This window comes from Podarcis liolepis (assembly GCF_965112155.1).
Source record: "Podarcis liolepis genome assembly, chromosome: 3".
Taxonomy (NCBI): Eukaryota; Metazoa; Chordata; class Lepidosauria; order Squamata; family Lacertidae; genus Podarcis; species Podarcis liolepis.
Window position 1 is genome coordinate 5,027,995 of NC_139557.1, and position 18,728 is coordinate 5,046,722.

General features: G+C 42.3%; 1 protein-coding gene across 1 annotated transcript; it reads left to right on the forward strand.

The window, feature by feature from the left end:
- Positions 1–1,061: 1,061 nt before the first annotated feature.
- On the forward strand, positions 1,062–14,677 carry LOC310703127 (cytochrome P450 2K4-like). The gene is made up of 9 exons (XM_083495215.1): positions 1,062–1,318; positions 3,159–3,321; positions 4,129–4,278; positions 4,667–4,827; positions 7,899–8,072; positions 9,188–9,335; positions 13,157–13,341; positions 13,712–13,853; positions 14,235–14,677. Exons 1-9 carry the CDS (start codon positions 1,136–1,138, stop codon positions 14,420–14,422), a joined length of 1,494 nt encoding a protein of 497 aa, XP_083351341.1. The 5' UTR covers positions 1,062–1,135; the 3' UTR covers positions 14,423–14,677.
- Positions 14,678–18,728: the final 4,051 nt, after the last annotated feature.

The following is an 18,728-nucleotide window of genomic DNA, read 5'->3' on the forward strand; positions in this document are numbered from 1 at the left end:
CACTGTTGTTGACCAAACTGCACTGTGGTTTTGTTGTTTTTGAAGAAGTCTTTTAGACAGTGTTAGCCTTTTGGTTGCCAGGTTTTTATATGGAGGTCTTTGGTATTTTTCTGTTTGGCTCTGGAGGCCCCCAGGCCTTGGAGCTCTGTTCAGGGGCTGAGCAAGGGGGTGCAGTGGGGTGGGCCACACCGGGTGACATCCTGAGGGAGGGTGACACTCTGCATGTGTATCGCTGCCCGTGAGTCCAAGCCTATGCCTGTCGGGGCCGCTGGCAAAGTGGCAAAGATCCACCCTCCCCCAGCTCACTGTAGGCTTGGGAGTCATGGGCGGGTTGCCCTGTCATCCAGGAAAAAGCCTTGCTCCACAGATCGCCCGCCTGCCCGCTTGGTGCTTCGCTTCCTTCCTGCTTGGGCCAGGGAGGGGCGTCGGTGGGCCATGAGAAGCGCCCCCTCCCATCCACCCGCCAGCTAGTGGCCGGACTCCCTCCTTCCCTCCCTGACTCTTCTGCATGCACGGAGCAAGAGCCAGACCCTCACACCTGTAAAACAGGCTCTCTCTAACATTCCAGAGAAACCAAAAAGAAAAGTCACTGTTTTGAGCTCGTCTCTTTTATGGATGCAACGAATAGTTTTGGCTACAACCATTGGGGATTGCACCAGCAGGGTAGAAAAACGCCTTTGCAATGCTTTGTTCTGATGCATGGCGTCGCCTTTAATGAAATAATGCGCCCCCTCCTAGCCATGGTGGCGGTGCTGGGACCAGCCAGGCAGCGCCATTGGTGCTTGTGGTCCTCAGGAGCTCCATGCTGCTGTGGCGCTTGCCATCTTGCCTCTCCAGAAGTCCATACTGCTGCTCTTTCAGAAATCCATCCCTGAATGCAGTTCAATAATCACTCCAAAGAATTTCACAATGCTGCCCTTTACTCCCCTTATAACAGATTAATTTTACACAAAATTTGGGCGACAGGTCTGCAGCCAAGTTCAAGAGAGTTTAATAATGGTTTAATGTTTAGCTCGAGACAGTACCTAGCATAATATGTATGCTGCTCACTGCAGTTGCAAGACATTGTCCTCAACCAAACTGCACTGTAGCTTTCATTATAACCATTGCAAAACAAATTGCTTGCTGAAACAAAATGGATTGTATGGAGCCGATTCCAGTGTTGTTCCTCTTTATCCTTATGATTTCCTTTGTTTTGAAACTGGGCACTTTCTGGAACAAGAGCTCCCAAAATCTTCCACCAGGACCAAGGCCTTTACCTCTCATTGGGAATCTCCACATCATGGATCGCAAGAGGCCTCACAGAACCATGTTAAAGGTAAAGATTGCAGTTCTTCCCATGGCAAGGCTGAAGGGTATTGGGGCAGCCCAGTCAGATGAGCGGAGTAGAAAATTAGTATTATTATTAATAATATCAATAATAGAATACATTATGTTCTTTTAGAGCCCATAAATCTCATCTCCCCTTTGTGTGCTACAGAACTGCCTCTTAACATTCCCAGTCATAGGAGCTAGTTGCAATTTATAACTGGTAATTTGAACAAGGTGTCTGGGGGTGTCTGGTGTCTAACCCCGTTTGACTCTGCCTCCATCTTCAAGGATGTAAAAGTGCCAATACAAACCTTGCCCAGCCCAGCCTCCTCCTTCAGCCTATCTTTCTAAACTAGATTTGAGAGGTGCCATTAAAGGTATAATCACTTTTATCCTTACAACTGCCTATTTTGTTCTGGTTTTCTGATTATTCCTAGCAAATATTTGTTCTGCCACAACTGAATAATAATATCCATAATTTATTATTTATACTTTGCTCATCTGGCTGGGTTTCCCCAGCCACCCAACAGACTAAGAATATGATAAAACATCAAACATTAAAAACTTTCCTTAAAAGGACTGCCTACAGGTGTCTTCTAAAAATCAGATAGTTGTTTATTGCCTTGGCATCTGATGGGATGGCGTTCCACAGGGCAGGTGCCACTACCGAGAAGGCACTCTGTCTGGTCCCCTGTAACCTCACTTCTCGCAGTGAGGGAACCACCATAAGGCCCTGAGCCCCGGACCTGAGTGTCCAGGCTGAACAGTGGGGGTGGAGATGTTCCTTCAGGTATACTGGACCAAGGCCATTCAGGGCTTTAAAGGTCAGCATCAACAATCTGAATAGTGCTTGGAAACGTACTGGGAGCCAGCATAGGTCTTTCAGGACCAGTGGTATATTGTCTTGGCAGCCACTCCCAGTCACCAGTGTAGCTGCCACATTCTGGATTTGTTTCAGTTTCCGGGTCAACTTCAAAAGTAGTCCCACATAGAGCACATTGCAGTAGTACAAGCAGGAGATAACTAGAGCATGCACCACTCTGGCAAGACAGTCTGCTGGCAGATAGGGTCTCAGCCTGCGTACCAGACAGCTGCGTTGACGCAGAATTGACCTGCGCCTCCATGGACAGTCCAAAATGCACACCTGGTCCTTCAGGGGCACAGTTACCCCATTCAGGACCAGGAGTCCTCCACACCTGCCTGCCTCCTCCCCCCAAAACAGTACTTCTGTCTTGTCAGGATTCAACCTCCATCTGTCAGCCACCATCCATCTTCCAACCGCCCCCCGACACTCACACAGGACCTTCACAGCCTTCAATGGTTTTTATTTAAAAGAGAGGTAGAGCTGGTTATTATCTGCATACCCCACAAGTGAGAGCCCAGGGGCCTGAACACTCATCCCCCAACACCACTTTCTGGACACGGCCCAGGAGAAAGGAGCGGAACCACTGTATAACAGTGCCCCCAGCTCCCAGCCCCTCTAGACGGTCCAGAAGTATGTCATGGTCGATGGTATCAAAGGCCACTGAGAAATCCAGCAGAACTAGGAAACAGCTTTCACCTTTGTCTCTAGCCCGCCGGAGATAATCGAGCAGCACAACCAAGGCAGTTTCAGTTTCATGATGAGGCTTGAATCCCAAATGGAAGGGATCCAAATGGTCTGCATCCTCTAGACGTTCCTGGAGTTGTTCAGCAACCACCCGCTCAATCACCTTGCCCAAGATTGGAAGATTTGAGACTGCGTGGTAGTGAATGCAGTCTTGGTTCTGTCAGAGATGATTTACATTAATATATTCTTTGGGTATACCAGAACTCTCTTTCTCACTTTTTCTTCTGTTGAATTCCAGTTGTCAAAGCAATATGGCCCCATCTTCAGCATCCAAATGGGACCCCGGAAAACTGTGGTGTTGACAGGATATGAGACAGTAAAGGAGGCTCTGGTTAATCAGGCGGACGCATTTGCAGACAGGCCCATCGTTCCAATGTTTCAAGAGCTTGCACAAGGCTTTGGTGAGGCACCTCCCTTTCTATTGGAACTGGTAATGCTTGCAGACACACACTGGTCCCACCAGGTGAACACAATCTGTTCCCAAGAAATGGTTTGTAAGATGAGTGTTTGCGAAGCAAGTCAACAACATCCATTGTTTCCTGTGAGGGAAATCCTTGTGAATTTTTCAACCCACCTCAGTGCCTTTGACATTGACAGAGTATCTGCAGGCAGTAGGCTGAGAATGTGTCACAAAAAGTGTCACCTGTGGATTTCTGCAGATCAAGCTAAAGTATTAAAAAGAGTGGACCAGGTCAGCCTTTTTTTGGTCTTGACTTTCAGTGGATAAGTGGTGCTCTGTTAAAGAAATAAAAATGGAGACCAGTTAAAGCAAACCTTTCCCATTCCCACCTTCTTCCATATTGTAGAGGAGGGGGAGAATGAGACAGGAGGGTTGTGAATAATAGTCACATGGAAAAGTAATGCCACACACCAAGGGGAAACTGACTGACCATTTTCTGCCCCAGACTATATAGAGAAGAAAAATGAAGGAGGCATAATGGAATACAAAATAAGAAGCTGAGTTCTGCTGGGATGCCTGACATGTAAAAACCACTCTCCACTCTATCCTACACTTTATAACGGAAAATATTGATCAATGTGTTCTCAGGTCATGCTCTGATGACACAGCTGCCAGCTCCGAAGTCTGAATGGGAGAATAGCTGGGATCCATTCTCAGTTCCATGGAAGAAATGCAGAACACAATTTATTGATATTTTTGTACAATGGCCATGCAGACACGAAACCTTTCCTTCCTCCTCTTTCCTCAGGTGTAGTTTTTTCTAATGGTGAAAACTGGAAAGTGATGCGGCGGTTTGCTTTAAGCACATTACGGGACTACGGAATGGGAAAGAGGACCATAGAGGACAGAATTGTTGAGGAATGCAGTGTCCTGATAAAGAAATTTGAATCTTATGAAGGTGAGTTGGTGTTTTCCTCTGGTGCATAGCTATACTAGCATAGTTTAAAGGTGCCAAGACTATTGTGTTACATATTCCTAACTTCCAGAAGCACAGCTCCCAGGGTTCCCTGCAATTGGTCTGTTCCTGTAACGTGCAGATTGTACTGCAATAACTCCTGTGACTTCCAAGCATTTCTTAGCCCAGCTATGGTCACATCCAGCAGCACTTAGGATCACTTTATTTGTTAAATGAGGTCTACACATAGGGAAGCTGCCACTAGGGATTTAAGGCAACAAAGAACAGACTTAGCATGTCCATTCTAGGAATGTTGTACTCGTCTCTTATGTGTTTTACATCCCACATTTTAAACAGAATATTTTTGCTTAACTGTCATATTTATGTATAGGAAAACCATTTGAGACCACCACAATTATGAATGTAGCTGTTGCTAATATAATAGTGGCCATACTACTAGACAAGCGATTTGATTATGAAGATCCCACTTACACAAGACTTCTGAAGTTGGTCAATGAAAATGCCCGGCTCGGTGGAAGCTTTTCAGTCATGGTAATCTATTTTTTACAATTAAAACAAACAAACAGTTGATTATAACAAACCCAGTTGATTATAACAAACAAACCCAGTCACTCGGCTGGGTGAGGACTGCAGGGCCTGCCCCCTTCCAGGGCCTTTTCCAACTGGCCCAGGCCCTTATTTGGAACAAACTTTTGGGGTGTGGGAAGTCTCCTGCCATTGCTTCCCTGTCCCAGGTGGTTAATGTGCTTTAAAATGTCCTCAAGCAGTCAATGGCAATTTAGTAAAAGTGACACTAAGTAAAAGTGAAACAAAAGAAGTGCCATGGTTATATCACTTCCTGGTGCAACTGGACTTCTCCGCGACCCTTCCCCTCTGCAGGGAGGTGGGACCTATTCGGATGGTCCGCCCCCGCCACTTAATGGATCCAAATGGTTTCCAGAGAGTGGTAGGGGATGCTTTATCCCATGTTGATGGCCTTACAGCTGATTCCCTAGTGGCCCGCTGGAATGCGGAGTTAACCAGGGCTATTGACTGTCTGGCTCCGAAGCGCCCTCTCCGATTGCATGGAGCCCGGACAGCCCCGTGATTTTCTTCAGAGCTGAGGGCGATGAAACAATCGCTGAGACGGCTAGCGCGTCAGTGGCAGAAAACTCACTCCGAATCTGACTGGACACAGCTTAGAGCTCAACGTCGAGCCAACCAAGTGCCGATAGCGATTGCAAAGAAGACTTTATTTACCGCCTCTATTGCATCTGCAGAAAATAGTAGCAGGAGACTCTTTCAGGTGGTCCGCAATTTAACGGAACCACCTTTACCACCGGGGCCTTGTAAAGACCCCAAGATCTCCTGCAACGATTTTGCAAAGTTTTTTGAAGATAAAATCACTCATATTCGGAAGGAGCTAGACACCACTGTGGGAGCAGGGCTGGGGTGGGAGAGTGCTAGAGCCCTGTCTGGTCAAGTTGCATGGAATCAATTTCAATCCGTTACCCCCGAGGATGTGGACAGGCTGCTTGGACGCGTGAAACCAACCACCTGTCTCCTTGATCCTTGCCAACCTGGCTAATAAAAGCAAGCCGGGAAGGGCTGGGCGATGAGCTCTGCGGGGTGGTGAATGCTTCCCTCTGTGAGGGAACATTCCCAGATGCCCTGAAAGAGGCGGTCATTAAACCGCTTCTTAAAAAAACATCTTTAGACCCGGCCAGTAAAGCCAACTATCGCCCAGTCTCAAATCTTCCATTCTTGGGCAAGGTGATTGAGCGTGTGGTTGCTGAACAACTCCAGGCACGCCTGGAGGATGCGAACCATTTGGATCCCTTCCAATCGGGATTCAGGCCTCATCATGGGACTGCAACTTCCTTGGTCGCACTGGTTGATGATCTCTGGCGAGCTAGGGACAAAGGTGAGATTTGTTTCCTAGTTCTGCTGGATCTCTCAGCGGCCTTTGATACAATCGACCATAACATCCTTCTGGACCATCTAGAGGGGCTGGGAGCTGGGGGCACTGTTATACAGTGGTTTCGCTCCTTCCTCCTGGGCCGTGTTCAGAAAGTGGTGGTGGGGGATGCGTGTTCAGACCCCTGGGCTCTCACTTGTGGGGTGCCTCAGGGTTCCGTCCTCTCCCCCATGCTTTTTAACATCTATATGCAGATGACACCCAGCTCCACCTCTACTTTAAATCAGAACCAGGGAAGGCGGTGAAGGTCCTGTGTGAGTGCCTGGAGGCGGTTGGAGGATGGATGGCAGCTAACAGATTGATGTTGAATCCTGACAAGACAGAAGTACTGTTTTGGGGGACAGGGAGCGGATGGGTGTGGGGTATTCCTTGGTCTTGAATGCGGTAACTGTGCCCCTGAAGGACCAGGTGCGCAGCCTGGGAGTCATTTTGGATTCACAGCTGTCCATGGAGGCGCAGGTCAATTCTGTATCCAGGGCAGCTGTCTACCAACTCCACCTGGTACGCAGGCTGAGACCCTACCTGCCTGCTGACTGTCTCTCCAGAGTGGTGCATGCTCTAGTTATCTCCCGCTTGGACTACTGCAATGCGCTCTACGTTGGGCTACCTTTGAAGGTGACGCGGAAACTACAACTAATCCAGAATGCAGCACCTAGACTGGTGACTGGGGGCGGCTGCCGAGACAATATACCACTGGTCCTGAAAGACCTACATTGGCTCCCAGTACGTTTCTGAGCACAATTCAAAGTGCTGGTGTTGACCTTTAAAGCCCTAAACGGCCTCGGTCCAGTATACCTGAAGGAGCGTCTCCACCCCCATCATTCTGCCCGGACTCTGAGGTCCAGCGCCGAGGGCCTTCTGGTGGTTCCCTCATTGCGAGAAGCAAAGCTACAGGGAACCAGGCAGAGGGCCTTCTCGGTAGTGGCGCCCGCCCTGTGGAACGCCCTCCCATCGGATGTCAAGGTGATGGACAACTACCTGACATTCAGAAGACATCTTAAGGCGGCCCTATTCAGGGAAGCTTTTAATGTATGATATTTTAGTGTTTTTTGGTTTCTGTGGAAGCCGCCCAGAGTGGCTGGGGAAACCCAGCCAGATGGGCGGGGTACAAATAATAAATTATTATTATTATTATTATTATTATTATTATTATTATTATTACAGTGTATGCAAAGTGGGCAGGGCTACCTGTTTATTGTATATTGTTAGGGTTCACAACAAAACACAGAATATTGATATATTGAGAAACCTGGTGCTAATTCAAAATATTTAGAAAACTCACACGGTACAGTCATCCCGTAACTATAATAACGTCTCTTTTGCACACACACTTTCTGGCCTCACTGCCATCGGGACTCCAAGGACAAGGAAGAAGAAGTGATTGTTCCATGATGGCTCAGAAGGGGCCTCCAAGGGCAGATCTCCCTCTCTGAAGGCGAACCTACAGAGGAGAACTGCCACAGCCTATTATCCCAGGGTTGCACATAAATTATGCTGTGCTGAGGTAGCCCACCCCCCATTCCAAATCCCACTCAAGAGTTTTGTTTTGTATTTGGGCAGTCATGCTCTGAGAGACCCAGCTGAGAGTACAATACTGAGTTTTTCTAATGTCTCTTTTTCTATTTTCACATTTTTATCCTTTCAGCTGTATAACATGTTTCCTGCTCTTGGTTTTCTTCTGGGGGCTCGTAAGACTATCAAGCAAAACAGAGATGAGCTGTTTGCCTTCATAAATGCCACCTTCATAAAACACCTCAGAGATTTGGATGAAAATGACCAGAGGAGCTTTATTGACTCATTTCTTATCCAACAGCAAGAGGTAATGGAGTCTTTTAAGTTGGCCCAGAATAAGCGTCGCCATTTTCAATTTGTGTTTGCAAGTGAATGCATAAGGAGTAGTCAGGAAGTCTCACTTCAGAAGGGACCAACCTGGCATACTTCCTCCCCTTTCCCAATAGTCAGCCATTGTTAATGTGTTACAGAAGTTGCCTCTGCAGGGGCAAAGGTTGTGTGCTCACCAGCATTTCTGAAAAAAAAATCCCTGATCGAGAAAACATTTAATTATAGATAATGATGAAATATTTTCTCGATTATAAAAAGGGGTGTATTTTACATAAAAATGCATTTGCTAGCATGGATATATTTTTACACATGGTTTGAAGAGAGAGTGACAGCAAATTTTGGGTGCCTGCTGGTTTTCCTAGGGCCCGGGAAAACTGGTAGGGGGACATGGAGTGCATAGAAGAGCTGGAACAATTTCTATATAATTTACTGTTTATGAAGCACACCCTCACCAAATTGCATTTACTGGACACATTCAAAACATCAGTTCATCAAAAGAGAACGAAGAGAAAACAGGGCCGTTATTCTTAACTTTGGATGGAAGCCCAGGACTTTCAGCAGAGGGAGGTGCCACCAAGAGAGAACTATCTTTTAAAATAATCTAAGAGAGGGAAATATTGAAATAAAAGCTCCTGTTAAAACAAGATTGGGAGTCACATACCAGCGAATGATTGATTGAGAAGACAAGGACGGTTAATCAGAATTTGGAAACTGGAAATTAACAAGAAAGCAGAAAACAAATAAATATATTATCTCTCTATTATCCCAGGACATGAGGAATCCTACCTTTAAAATTTCTTTGGATTTGGAATATATAATTGGTAATATTGTATATTATTTCATTTGATTTGTTAATAATTGGAAGATTTTTATTGGAAAATTAATAAACATTATTTTAAAATCAATAAATAAACCCTATATCATCCTGATGGCATAGTCTGGAATGCCTGGCATCTCTCACTACTTAGCGACTGAAGTGATGTGCAATGATATTTTGGATCATCGGGTTCAGTCAGGTATTCATTTTTATCTTTGCACATGAAATTTTCTCACTGCATTCGTTCTAATCAGTTCATACTCTTTGCAACCCAGGAGGAGAAGAAGAAGAAGACGAATGTATATTTCCATAACGAAAACTTAAAAGCTGTTGTGGCCAACTTATTTGGTGCTGGCACGGAGACCACTTCTGCCACACTGCGCTGGGGACTGTTACTAATGATGAAATATCCTGAAATTCAGAGTGAGTGCTTTTAATTGGGTTGGCTCCCATTATTCTGAGATCTCTTAATTCCAGTTATATGTAACTATTACAGATAGAAAATATTTATAATTTGTGTGTGTGTGTGTGTGTGTGTGTGTGTGTGTGTGTGTGTATATATATATATATATATATATATATATATATATATATATATATATCACAACAATTGTTCAGTCATAAGCTTAACATTTCAACCTGGACTCCCTTCTCCCTCTTTCTGTGGTTCTTTACATTTCGTTTCATATTCCTGCATACTCCAGATTATCTCAACATATTATTTTAGATATATATTCCAGTATATATCCCATAGATATATTGAAACTGCGGGTTTTGTCATTAATCCTGCCAATGTCTTAGTACGTTTACAGTTTGTTTGTAAATTCGTAATAAACCGTTTCCATTGCTTTCTAAAAATAAGTATAATCTTGTTTTCCGAGTACATTTTGCCATTTCTGCGTAGTCCATTAATTTCTGTATCCATTCTTCTCTTGTCGGGACCTCTTCATCGTTCCATTTTTGAGCAAATATTAATCTTGCAGCAATGGTTGCATAAATAAATAAATCTGTATGAATTTATATAAATGGCATACATGAATAAATTTCTAAATATTCCATACTAAATAAATTTCTAGGTAGTTCTGATCTCATAATTTCCAAAAGAAAAGCTTATGGCTTTTTAAACATCATAAACATCTTTTTCAGTTCATCATATATCATTTCCCAGTAAACATATGAAAAATAGTACTTTCTTTCTCTTTATGTTTCCAGCACATATTCAGTTTGGATTTATACATTTTAGGCAATTTACTAGGTGTCAGGTACCATCTATGTAACATTTTCATATAGTTGTCTCTTAAACAATAACATTCTGTAAATTTTATATCCACATTTGATAAACTTTCCCATGCCTCCATTTCTATATTATTACTCATATCTATTGCCCAGTGTATCATTGAAGATTTCACTTGTTCGTCCTTCGTCTCCCATTCCAATAAGATCTTATACATTTTAGATATCACTTTAACATTACAGTTTAACAGGTCTCTTTCTAGTTGTGATTTTCGTTCCCCAACCCGCCGCTTCATATCCCTTTTAAAGACTTCATTCAAATGATGATATTGTAACCATGTTGTTAACATCTCTGATCAATCTTTTTAAAAAATTAATTTACCGGTAAATTCTCCAAAGGTGAAGCCATAGTGGTGTTTTGGTCTCCAACAGGTTTTTATACTCATCCCATACTCCATACATTTTTTCCCTGATTATATGGTTTGTAAAACCTTTATGTACTTTCACATTTTCATACCTCAAGTAAGCGTGCCAACCAAAAATATTATTATGAGCTTCCCAATCTGAAATATGTGGATTATTCAATAACAATCATTCCCTCAAACAGCATAGACAAGGTGCTTCATAATAAAATCTCATATGCAGCAGGAGGAAACCTCCTTTCTCTTTCATCTGTCATTTTTTATGTTTTATTCTTATTTTTCCTTGTCAGATATATCTAGAAATATATTTTTGCCATTTGTTGAAACAATTTGTCGTCCTGATCCACTGGTATTGATTGAAGCATTCCATGACCTTTTAAAATGTGGGGTTTTTGTAGGGGGGTTATTGGGTGGTTGTTTTTATTTTGATTATGTATTTTGTGGTTTTCTATTTTGATCTTATTCTGTGAATAATAAAGATAAACAAAAAGAATATTGTCAGTGATACGTTCATTTTAATGGTTGAAGTAATGCAAGTTTCATTCTACTCCATATTTGCAAATTTATTTTAATATCCTCCCAAGTTTTTAAATAATTATCCTTATACAAATTTATATTCTTGTTCTTAAATACCCACCCACATATTTAATCTTCTTTTCATTCTTTAAGATGGATAAACTTTGTAATTTATTTTTACTCTCATCATTCATATTTTTTGCCAGGAGTTTGGTTTTATCTTTATTAATTTCAAGACCTGCTATTTCTAAAAAATAAAATAAAAAAATCTTTTCCAATGCCTTTGGGATTGACTCTATTGGTTCCTCAACAAATATCACCACATTAACTGCAAAAGCTATTATATTATATTATACTATATTATATTCATATTGTCTCTTTCCCGCTTTTATTCCCGCTTATTTTTTTATATTACATCTTATTTGTGCCAAAACTTCTAAAACTGTTATAAACAATGAAGGTGACAGTGGGCAACCATGTCTACTTCCTTTAGTTATTTTACAATTCTCAGTCAATACATTACTTACTGATGGATCAGTATATATTGAGTTAACTCCTTTTATAAAACTGTCTCCACAAACCATATATTCCAAAGCCTTAAACATATAAAATCCCAGGAGACATTGTCAAATGCTTTCTCAGAGCCTAAATGCTTTCTCTTTTAATACAGTTTTCAACCTATTAGCTAATATGTCTACAAACAGTTTATAATCGTTATCCAACATCGAAATAGGTCGATAGCTCTTAACCAGCTTTGGATCTCTATTTTGTTTATGAATCAATGTTATGTATGCACTCTTCCGGGATTTGGGTAACTCTCCTGTATTCAAAGTTATAGTCATAATATCTTTTAAAGGTTGCATTAGGTAATCTGTAATTTTTTAATAATATATTGCTGAAACTCCATCAGGTCCGGGTGCCTTCCCTAATTTTGCCTGTAAAATTACTTGCTTTAAAACCATCATTGTGACAAGTCTATTCAGAAATGACATTTTAACTTTTGGTATCTGAAGCAGTCTGTTGTCTTCTAAATATTTACCCATTTCTTCTACGTCACCTCATTTGCCTTAATATGGTGCTGTATAAAAACTCACAAATTGATCTATTATTTTTTTCAGATTTTCCACAACTCTAATTCCTACCTTTATTCTATCAATGCAGTTTTTTCTTCTTTCTCCTTTATTTGCCAAGCTAATAGTTTTCCTGTTTCTTGGAGGCATATAACTTCCAAGTTTAACTTCTTTACAACGTGATCAATTTTATTCATTTAGTCTTATTATTTTGCTTATTTACATTCCCAGTTAGAATTTTCAAAGCCATCTTGTTCCATAGTTATTTCTCTTTCACCTCCACCTTGGTTGAGTCTTCCTCTTCCTGTCCAAATGCTCTTTTTCCAGCTGATTTTCCACATATTTTCTACAAAATTTGTATGGCTTGGTAGGATCACAAAATATTTGGTTTTTACCATTATATGTAAAAGATACCACTTCAGGATATTCCCTGCAGTGATATTTTAATAATCATCCTGGATGAAATTCCCTACATCAGTATATCAGGTTATTGGCTAAAATGTTTTTCCTGTTTAAAAAATACCTGTGTCACATTCTAGAGACTAAGTATGTGAGTATATTCCCTATTTGTTTGTCTTTTGCCTCTACCTCTGTTGAATCTTCCTCTTCCTACCCAGCTTCCAGTTCAAATGCTCTTTCTCCAGCTAACTCTTTACCATATTTTCTCCAGAATTTGTCAGGGTCTGGAGGATACCCAAATCTTTGTTTTTGACCTTTATGTGTAAAAGATACCACTTCAGAATATTCCCAGCAGTGATATTTTAATAATCATCCTGGATGTATATCTCTCCCTCAGTATATCAGGTTATTGTCTAAATTGTTTGTTTGTTCTTCTTAAAAATACATTTGTTAAATTCTAGAAATTAAATTTCTGAGCCTCTGGAATTGTAGAACGAGTTTGTGGCAGTTTTATGCTTCAGAGATTAATTTTTAAGTCAAAGACATAATCTGAGCAGAAAAATGAATGCTTTTCGTTCTTTCTCCCCCCTCCCCCCCCCCCCAGTAAAGGTCCAAGAAGAAATTGCAAAGGTGGTTGGATCTTCTCAGCCAAGGATTGAACACCGAACAAAAATGCCTTATACAGATGCCGTGGTCCATGAGATCCAGAGGTTTGCCAATATCGCCCCAACCAACCTGCCACATGCCACGGCTACAGATGTTACCCTTAATGGCTACTTCATTCCAAAGGTGATCCATTTCATTGAACTGCTGCCTACTAGTTACAATATATTTTAAGGCTTTCCTGGGAGTAAGCCCCTTGGACTTCAGTGTGGGTGACATCTGTGCAGACTTGTATAGGATTGCACTGTAAGCTTTCAATCTACCCTTCGGAAGGTGCCAGGCATCAGCTTCAACCCATTAAACAGATCTCAGTGGGAAGGAGCACAAGGTTGGAAAAGAAACCATTTCTAGTGGGAGATCATGGTTTATACATTAAAGTTTGTCAAACTAAAGACATTTCTCAGATGAACACAAATCTCATTTCTCCTACACTAAATATTTATTGTACCGGAGGCATATGCTTTATGTTAAAATGACTCTTGCTTTGCCTTTGCAGGGGACATTCATCATAACATTGCTGTCCTCTGTGCTGCAAGATGAATCTCAATGGGAGAAACCACATAAATTCTATCCTGAGCATTTTCTCAACTCTGAAGGAAAATTCGTAAAGAGAGATGCTTTCATGCCTTTCTCTGCAGGTAACTTTTTTTACTTTTGTGTATACCTGCATAGTGTGTGCTTAGTCAATGGGATTTTTACATGCCTGGAATGTAGCCTATTGTGCAAAGGTAAGAATCACATCAATTGCTGTGGCCATTTCTGCCACTAGATTTGGTCACCATTGGTGTGCGGCCCCTGGAATGTTGCTCACCAGGGAATGTGGTCCTCAGGCTGAGAAAGGTTTCCCACCCCTGGTTTTTAGCATTGCAGGATGACTCATATTGGGAGTTCATAATTCTTTTAAGGTGGGCACTGTGAGCTGTTATTTGATCTCTGCATTTTAGTCTGCTTTAAAGTATTTGGGATGTTATTAAGCAACTGCTAAACTCAGTTTCTCTGCTGCCTGTGTGTCCTTACAGGTCGGAGAGCATGTTTAGGTGAGACTCTTGCCAAAATGGAGCTCTTCCTCTTCTTCACAAGTCTGCTGCAGAGATTCACCTTCCAGCCACCCCCAGGAACGTCTCAAGAAGACCTGGACCTTACTCCTGCTGTTGGGCTTACAACACCACCCATGCCCCACCAACTCTGCGCTCTGCCACGTTTCTAAGACTCACAAGCTCCTGGCTTGCTTAGCCTACCTGTGTGTGCAATGCAAGCCTTTCTTAAAACACCCCTGTTCGGCAAGGGTATTTGGGTTGAGTAGCCTAGTGGTGGAACTGGTGCATGCTTTGTCACAAACATGAAGTGTTCCCCTTTACCTGCCATACTGCCAAATCCTGAGAAACTAATACTGTAGAATCTCTTACTTAAATCCTGGCCCTGTGTTCTTATGACACTTGTGGCATAGAGATCAATCAACAAAGCTGGTTCATTTATTCCCATGTTAACATATACTTTCAAAGATCTTGAAGCATCATATTCCCAGGTAGATGTGCAGAGAATTGTGATCAAGACGAAAAAGGGTCTGGAAACCATGCCTTATGAGGAATGGTTGAGGAAGTTGGGAATGTTAACATCTGTGGCTGCAATGTATTCTGATTCTGAACTGTATTTGTTGATGTCAGGCAATGGCTTTGTTTCCTCCGAGTTCTTTAAAAAGTCTGTAATAATAGATCTGGCAACTGGGTTTGCTTGTGGCATCTCCATGCTGTCAATTAGTTCTGTGACTTTTTGCTTCTGGCTTAGAACAGGGACTTCCAACTCCCATGAGACTGCAATCTACTCACGGCGGGGGGGGGGGGGGCTGGCAGCCAAAGTTGTTTAGCTTCTTTTAGAGAGGAAAGTTCCATTTTAGGGGTTAAGGCCAAGCTTGTTGAGTCTTTTTTATGGAGAAAATCTCCGTTATTAAGGGGGAAATGTCAGACTATAGTAAGAGGGAGAGGGGATTAGTCATTCACCAAAAGAGCGCTATGGAAACAATTTGCCTCACAGCAAAAACTCCGTCTTCTTTTCCAGCGATCAGCTGAAAATGGTGGGCAGGGAGAGTGGAAGGGCCAGCTGCTCTGAGGCAAAAACAAAGGAAAAGGAGCCAGCAATTGACCAGAACCTCCCGGGTATCGATCAGTCGATCCCAATCAACATGTTGGTTATCCCTGGAATAAAACTACCATCTTCCATCTTCTCTCTGTATCTGAATGAGCTTTCTCTGAGAGTCTGGATTAGCTTAAGGCTTCCCTCATCAACGGAATTCTGACTGGTCATATGAAAAATGAAAATGGTGGAAATGTGTCAAATTCAAAATCAAAACTTCAATCTCCAGAAGAGGAAAAACTCAAAACCTTCTCCGCCTAGCTTCTGCTCTGAGAGGGAAGAGGGAGCTGATCCCTTTCACATTGGAGTCAGTGGAAGTCTCCATGGTCTCACCAGGAAATAGAAAAAATGTCTGGTTTGAATCTCTCTTCTCTCTTAAGAAAATCCAGCCACATCCACTAAAATGCTGTGATTTTTCTCTTCACTGGGTGCCATAACCTTTGTAGGAATGAATTTAGGCACTATGAGAGGATGTACGGCTTAGTTATTGTCCTTCCTTGTTCACGTTCTTGCATGTCATATGCTCTAATGTATACAAAGATATATCCTAATGCCATCATGTTCAACAGTTTCAAGATGAAAATGAATAAAAATTAGTTAGATTCTGTATCATTTCCTTCGGTACCCAAACAGTATCTATTCTTCCACAACTCTGGTTTGGATTTGAGAATAAAGTGTATTGTTTAGTGGTGGGGTTTTTAAATCTCCATGCATCAATTAATCCCAAATTATTAACCAAGTCAAAAAAGGAGCGAGGTAGTTTACCTTCCTTCGTCTTTTGCTTTTTAATTGATTTATCTAGATCTGCTGATACCACCCCGTTAAAATCACCCATCAATATCATTTTTTGATCCATCCACTACATCAATTTGTTAGTTCGAATCTAACTAAGGCAGAAATTCTCCCATGAACAATAGCTGATCATAACACGGTTTTTATAGAGTTAAGAGAAAAGAATGTCAGAACAGGGAGATGGAGAATGAATGAATTCTTATTTAATGACCAAAAAATTGTAACAAAAGCTAAAGAAACATTTTAAGAATACCTCAAGTGGAATTTAAATGGAGAAACTGCCATAGAGATGGTGTGGGATGCAGGAAAGGCAGTTATGAGGGGGTTTTTGATCCAGAAAAATAGCCACTTAAGGAAAGAAAAAGAAAGAACAGATTTTAACACAGATCATAGAAAATGAAAGAAAATTAACCATCAATCCAGAGGTGGAGATGCCAAAACAAAACATAAAGATGTTACAAGCTAAACTTTCTACAATAATCACCCAAGAGATTGAATGGAAAATTAAAATGATGAAACAAAAAAATTTTGAATCGGCAAATAAGATAGGGAAATACTTGGCATGGCAAATAAGAGAAAGAAGAATACAAAACGTGATATGTAAGATAAGGGAAGGAGAAAGGACGGTAGAAGAACCAAAAGAAATTAAAAAGATATTTCAAAAGTACTATAAGGATATATATAAAAGAGGAAAGGAAACAGACCTTGAAATAAATAGTTTTCTACAAGACCACCATCTGCAACAGATCTCAAAAGAAGAAAAAGAGTTGTTGGATCAAATGATAACACAAGAGGAGATAAAGGAGGCTTCTGGATGAAACATCTGCTTTGGATCCATTCCAGTCCGGCTTCCGTGCTGGTCATGGGACCGAGACGGCTCTGGTCGCCCTAACAGATGATCTCCGTAGGCAGCTGGATCGAGGTGGGTCGGGGCTGCTGATTCTTCTAGATCTGTCAGCAGCCTTTGACATGGTCGATCACAAACTCCTGGACCACCGCCTTGCCGACGTGGGGATCCAGGGCACAGTCCTTCAATGGCTGCGCTCATTTCTCTCTGGTCGGGGACAGAGGGTGGCGCTTGGGGGGAATTGTCATCGCACCACTCCTTGGTGTGTGGAGTGCCTCAGGGTGTGATTCTCTCCCCAATGCTTTTTAACATCTTTATGCGCCCCCTCGCCCAGCTTGTCCGGAGTTTTGGGTTGGGTTGCCATCAGTATGCTGATGACACCCAACTCTATCTGTTGATGGACGGCCATCCTGACTCGGCCCCAGACACACTGACCAGATGTCTGGAAGCTGTGGCTGGATGGTTACGTGGGAGCCAGTTGAAGTTAAATCCTTCGAAGACAGAGGTCCTCTGGCTGGGGCGGGACGATATGGGATTGAGGGGGCAACTCCCATCTCTTGCGGGGGTGCAATTAGTGCCAGCACCGTCCGTTAAGAGTTTGGGTGTAATCTTCGATACCTCCCTCTCTATGGAGGCGCAGATTACAGCTATAACAAAGGCGGCATTTTTTCACCTCCGCCAAGCTAAGCAGTTGGCCCCTTATCTCTCTCACCCTGACCTAGCCACTGTGATCCACGCGATGGTCACCTCCAGACTGGATTATTGTAACTCGCTCTACGTGGGGCTGCCCTTGAGACTGACCCAGAAACTCCAGCGGGTGCAGAATGCCGCGGCGAGACTCCTTATGGGGTCTTCGCTGCGAGATCACATTCACCCGGTACTATACCAGCTGCACTGGCTCCCGGTGGAGTACAGGATCAGGTTTAAGGTGCTGGTTTTAACCTTTAAAGCCCTATACGGCCTAGGACCCTCGTACCTACGGGACCGCCTCTCCTGGTATGCCCCACAGAGAAACCTACGGTCTGCAAATAATAACATCCTCAAGGTCCCAGGCCTCAGAGAGGTTAGGCTGGCCTCAACTAGAGCCAGGGCCTTCTCGGCTGCAGCTCCAATCTGGTGGAATGCTCTGTCACAAGAGACTAGGGCCCTGCGGGACCTGACATCTTTCCGCAGGGCCTGCAAGACAGAGTTGTTCCGCCAGGCCTTTAGTCAGGGCGCAGCCTGACTCCCTCCTCTGGCAACCTGCACAGAATTTTGCTTAATTGGTTGCCTTCAATTTGATTTAATTAATTTTATAATGAAATATTTTTAGATTGTGTAACTATTTTACTGTTTGATTATTTGATTGTTGTTAGCCGCCCTGAGCCCGGCTTCGGCTGGGGAGGGCGGGATATAAATAAAAAAATTTTTTAAATTACTATTATTATTATTATTATTATTATTATTATTATTATTATTATTATAAAAAAGATGAAGCCTGGGAAAGCGCCGGGGCCAGATGGCCTCCCAGCTAAATATTATAAAGTATTAAGTGATCAAGTATCACCAATGTTATGTGAAGTAATGAATAATATAATAAAAGAGGGAAGGATCCCGAATACCTGGAAGGAAGCATTCATTACACTGATCCCTAAAAAAGATGTTGATGCTTTGGAAGTGAAAAATTATAGGCCAATCTCACTATTAAACAATGATTATAAATTGTTTGCGGACATATTGGCAGAAAGATTAAAAAAAGTTTTAA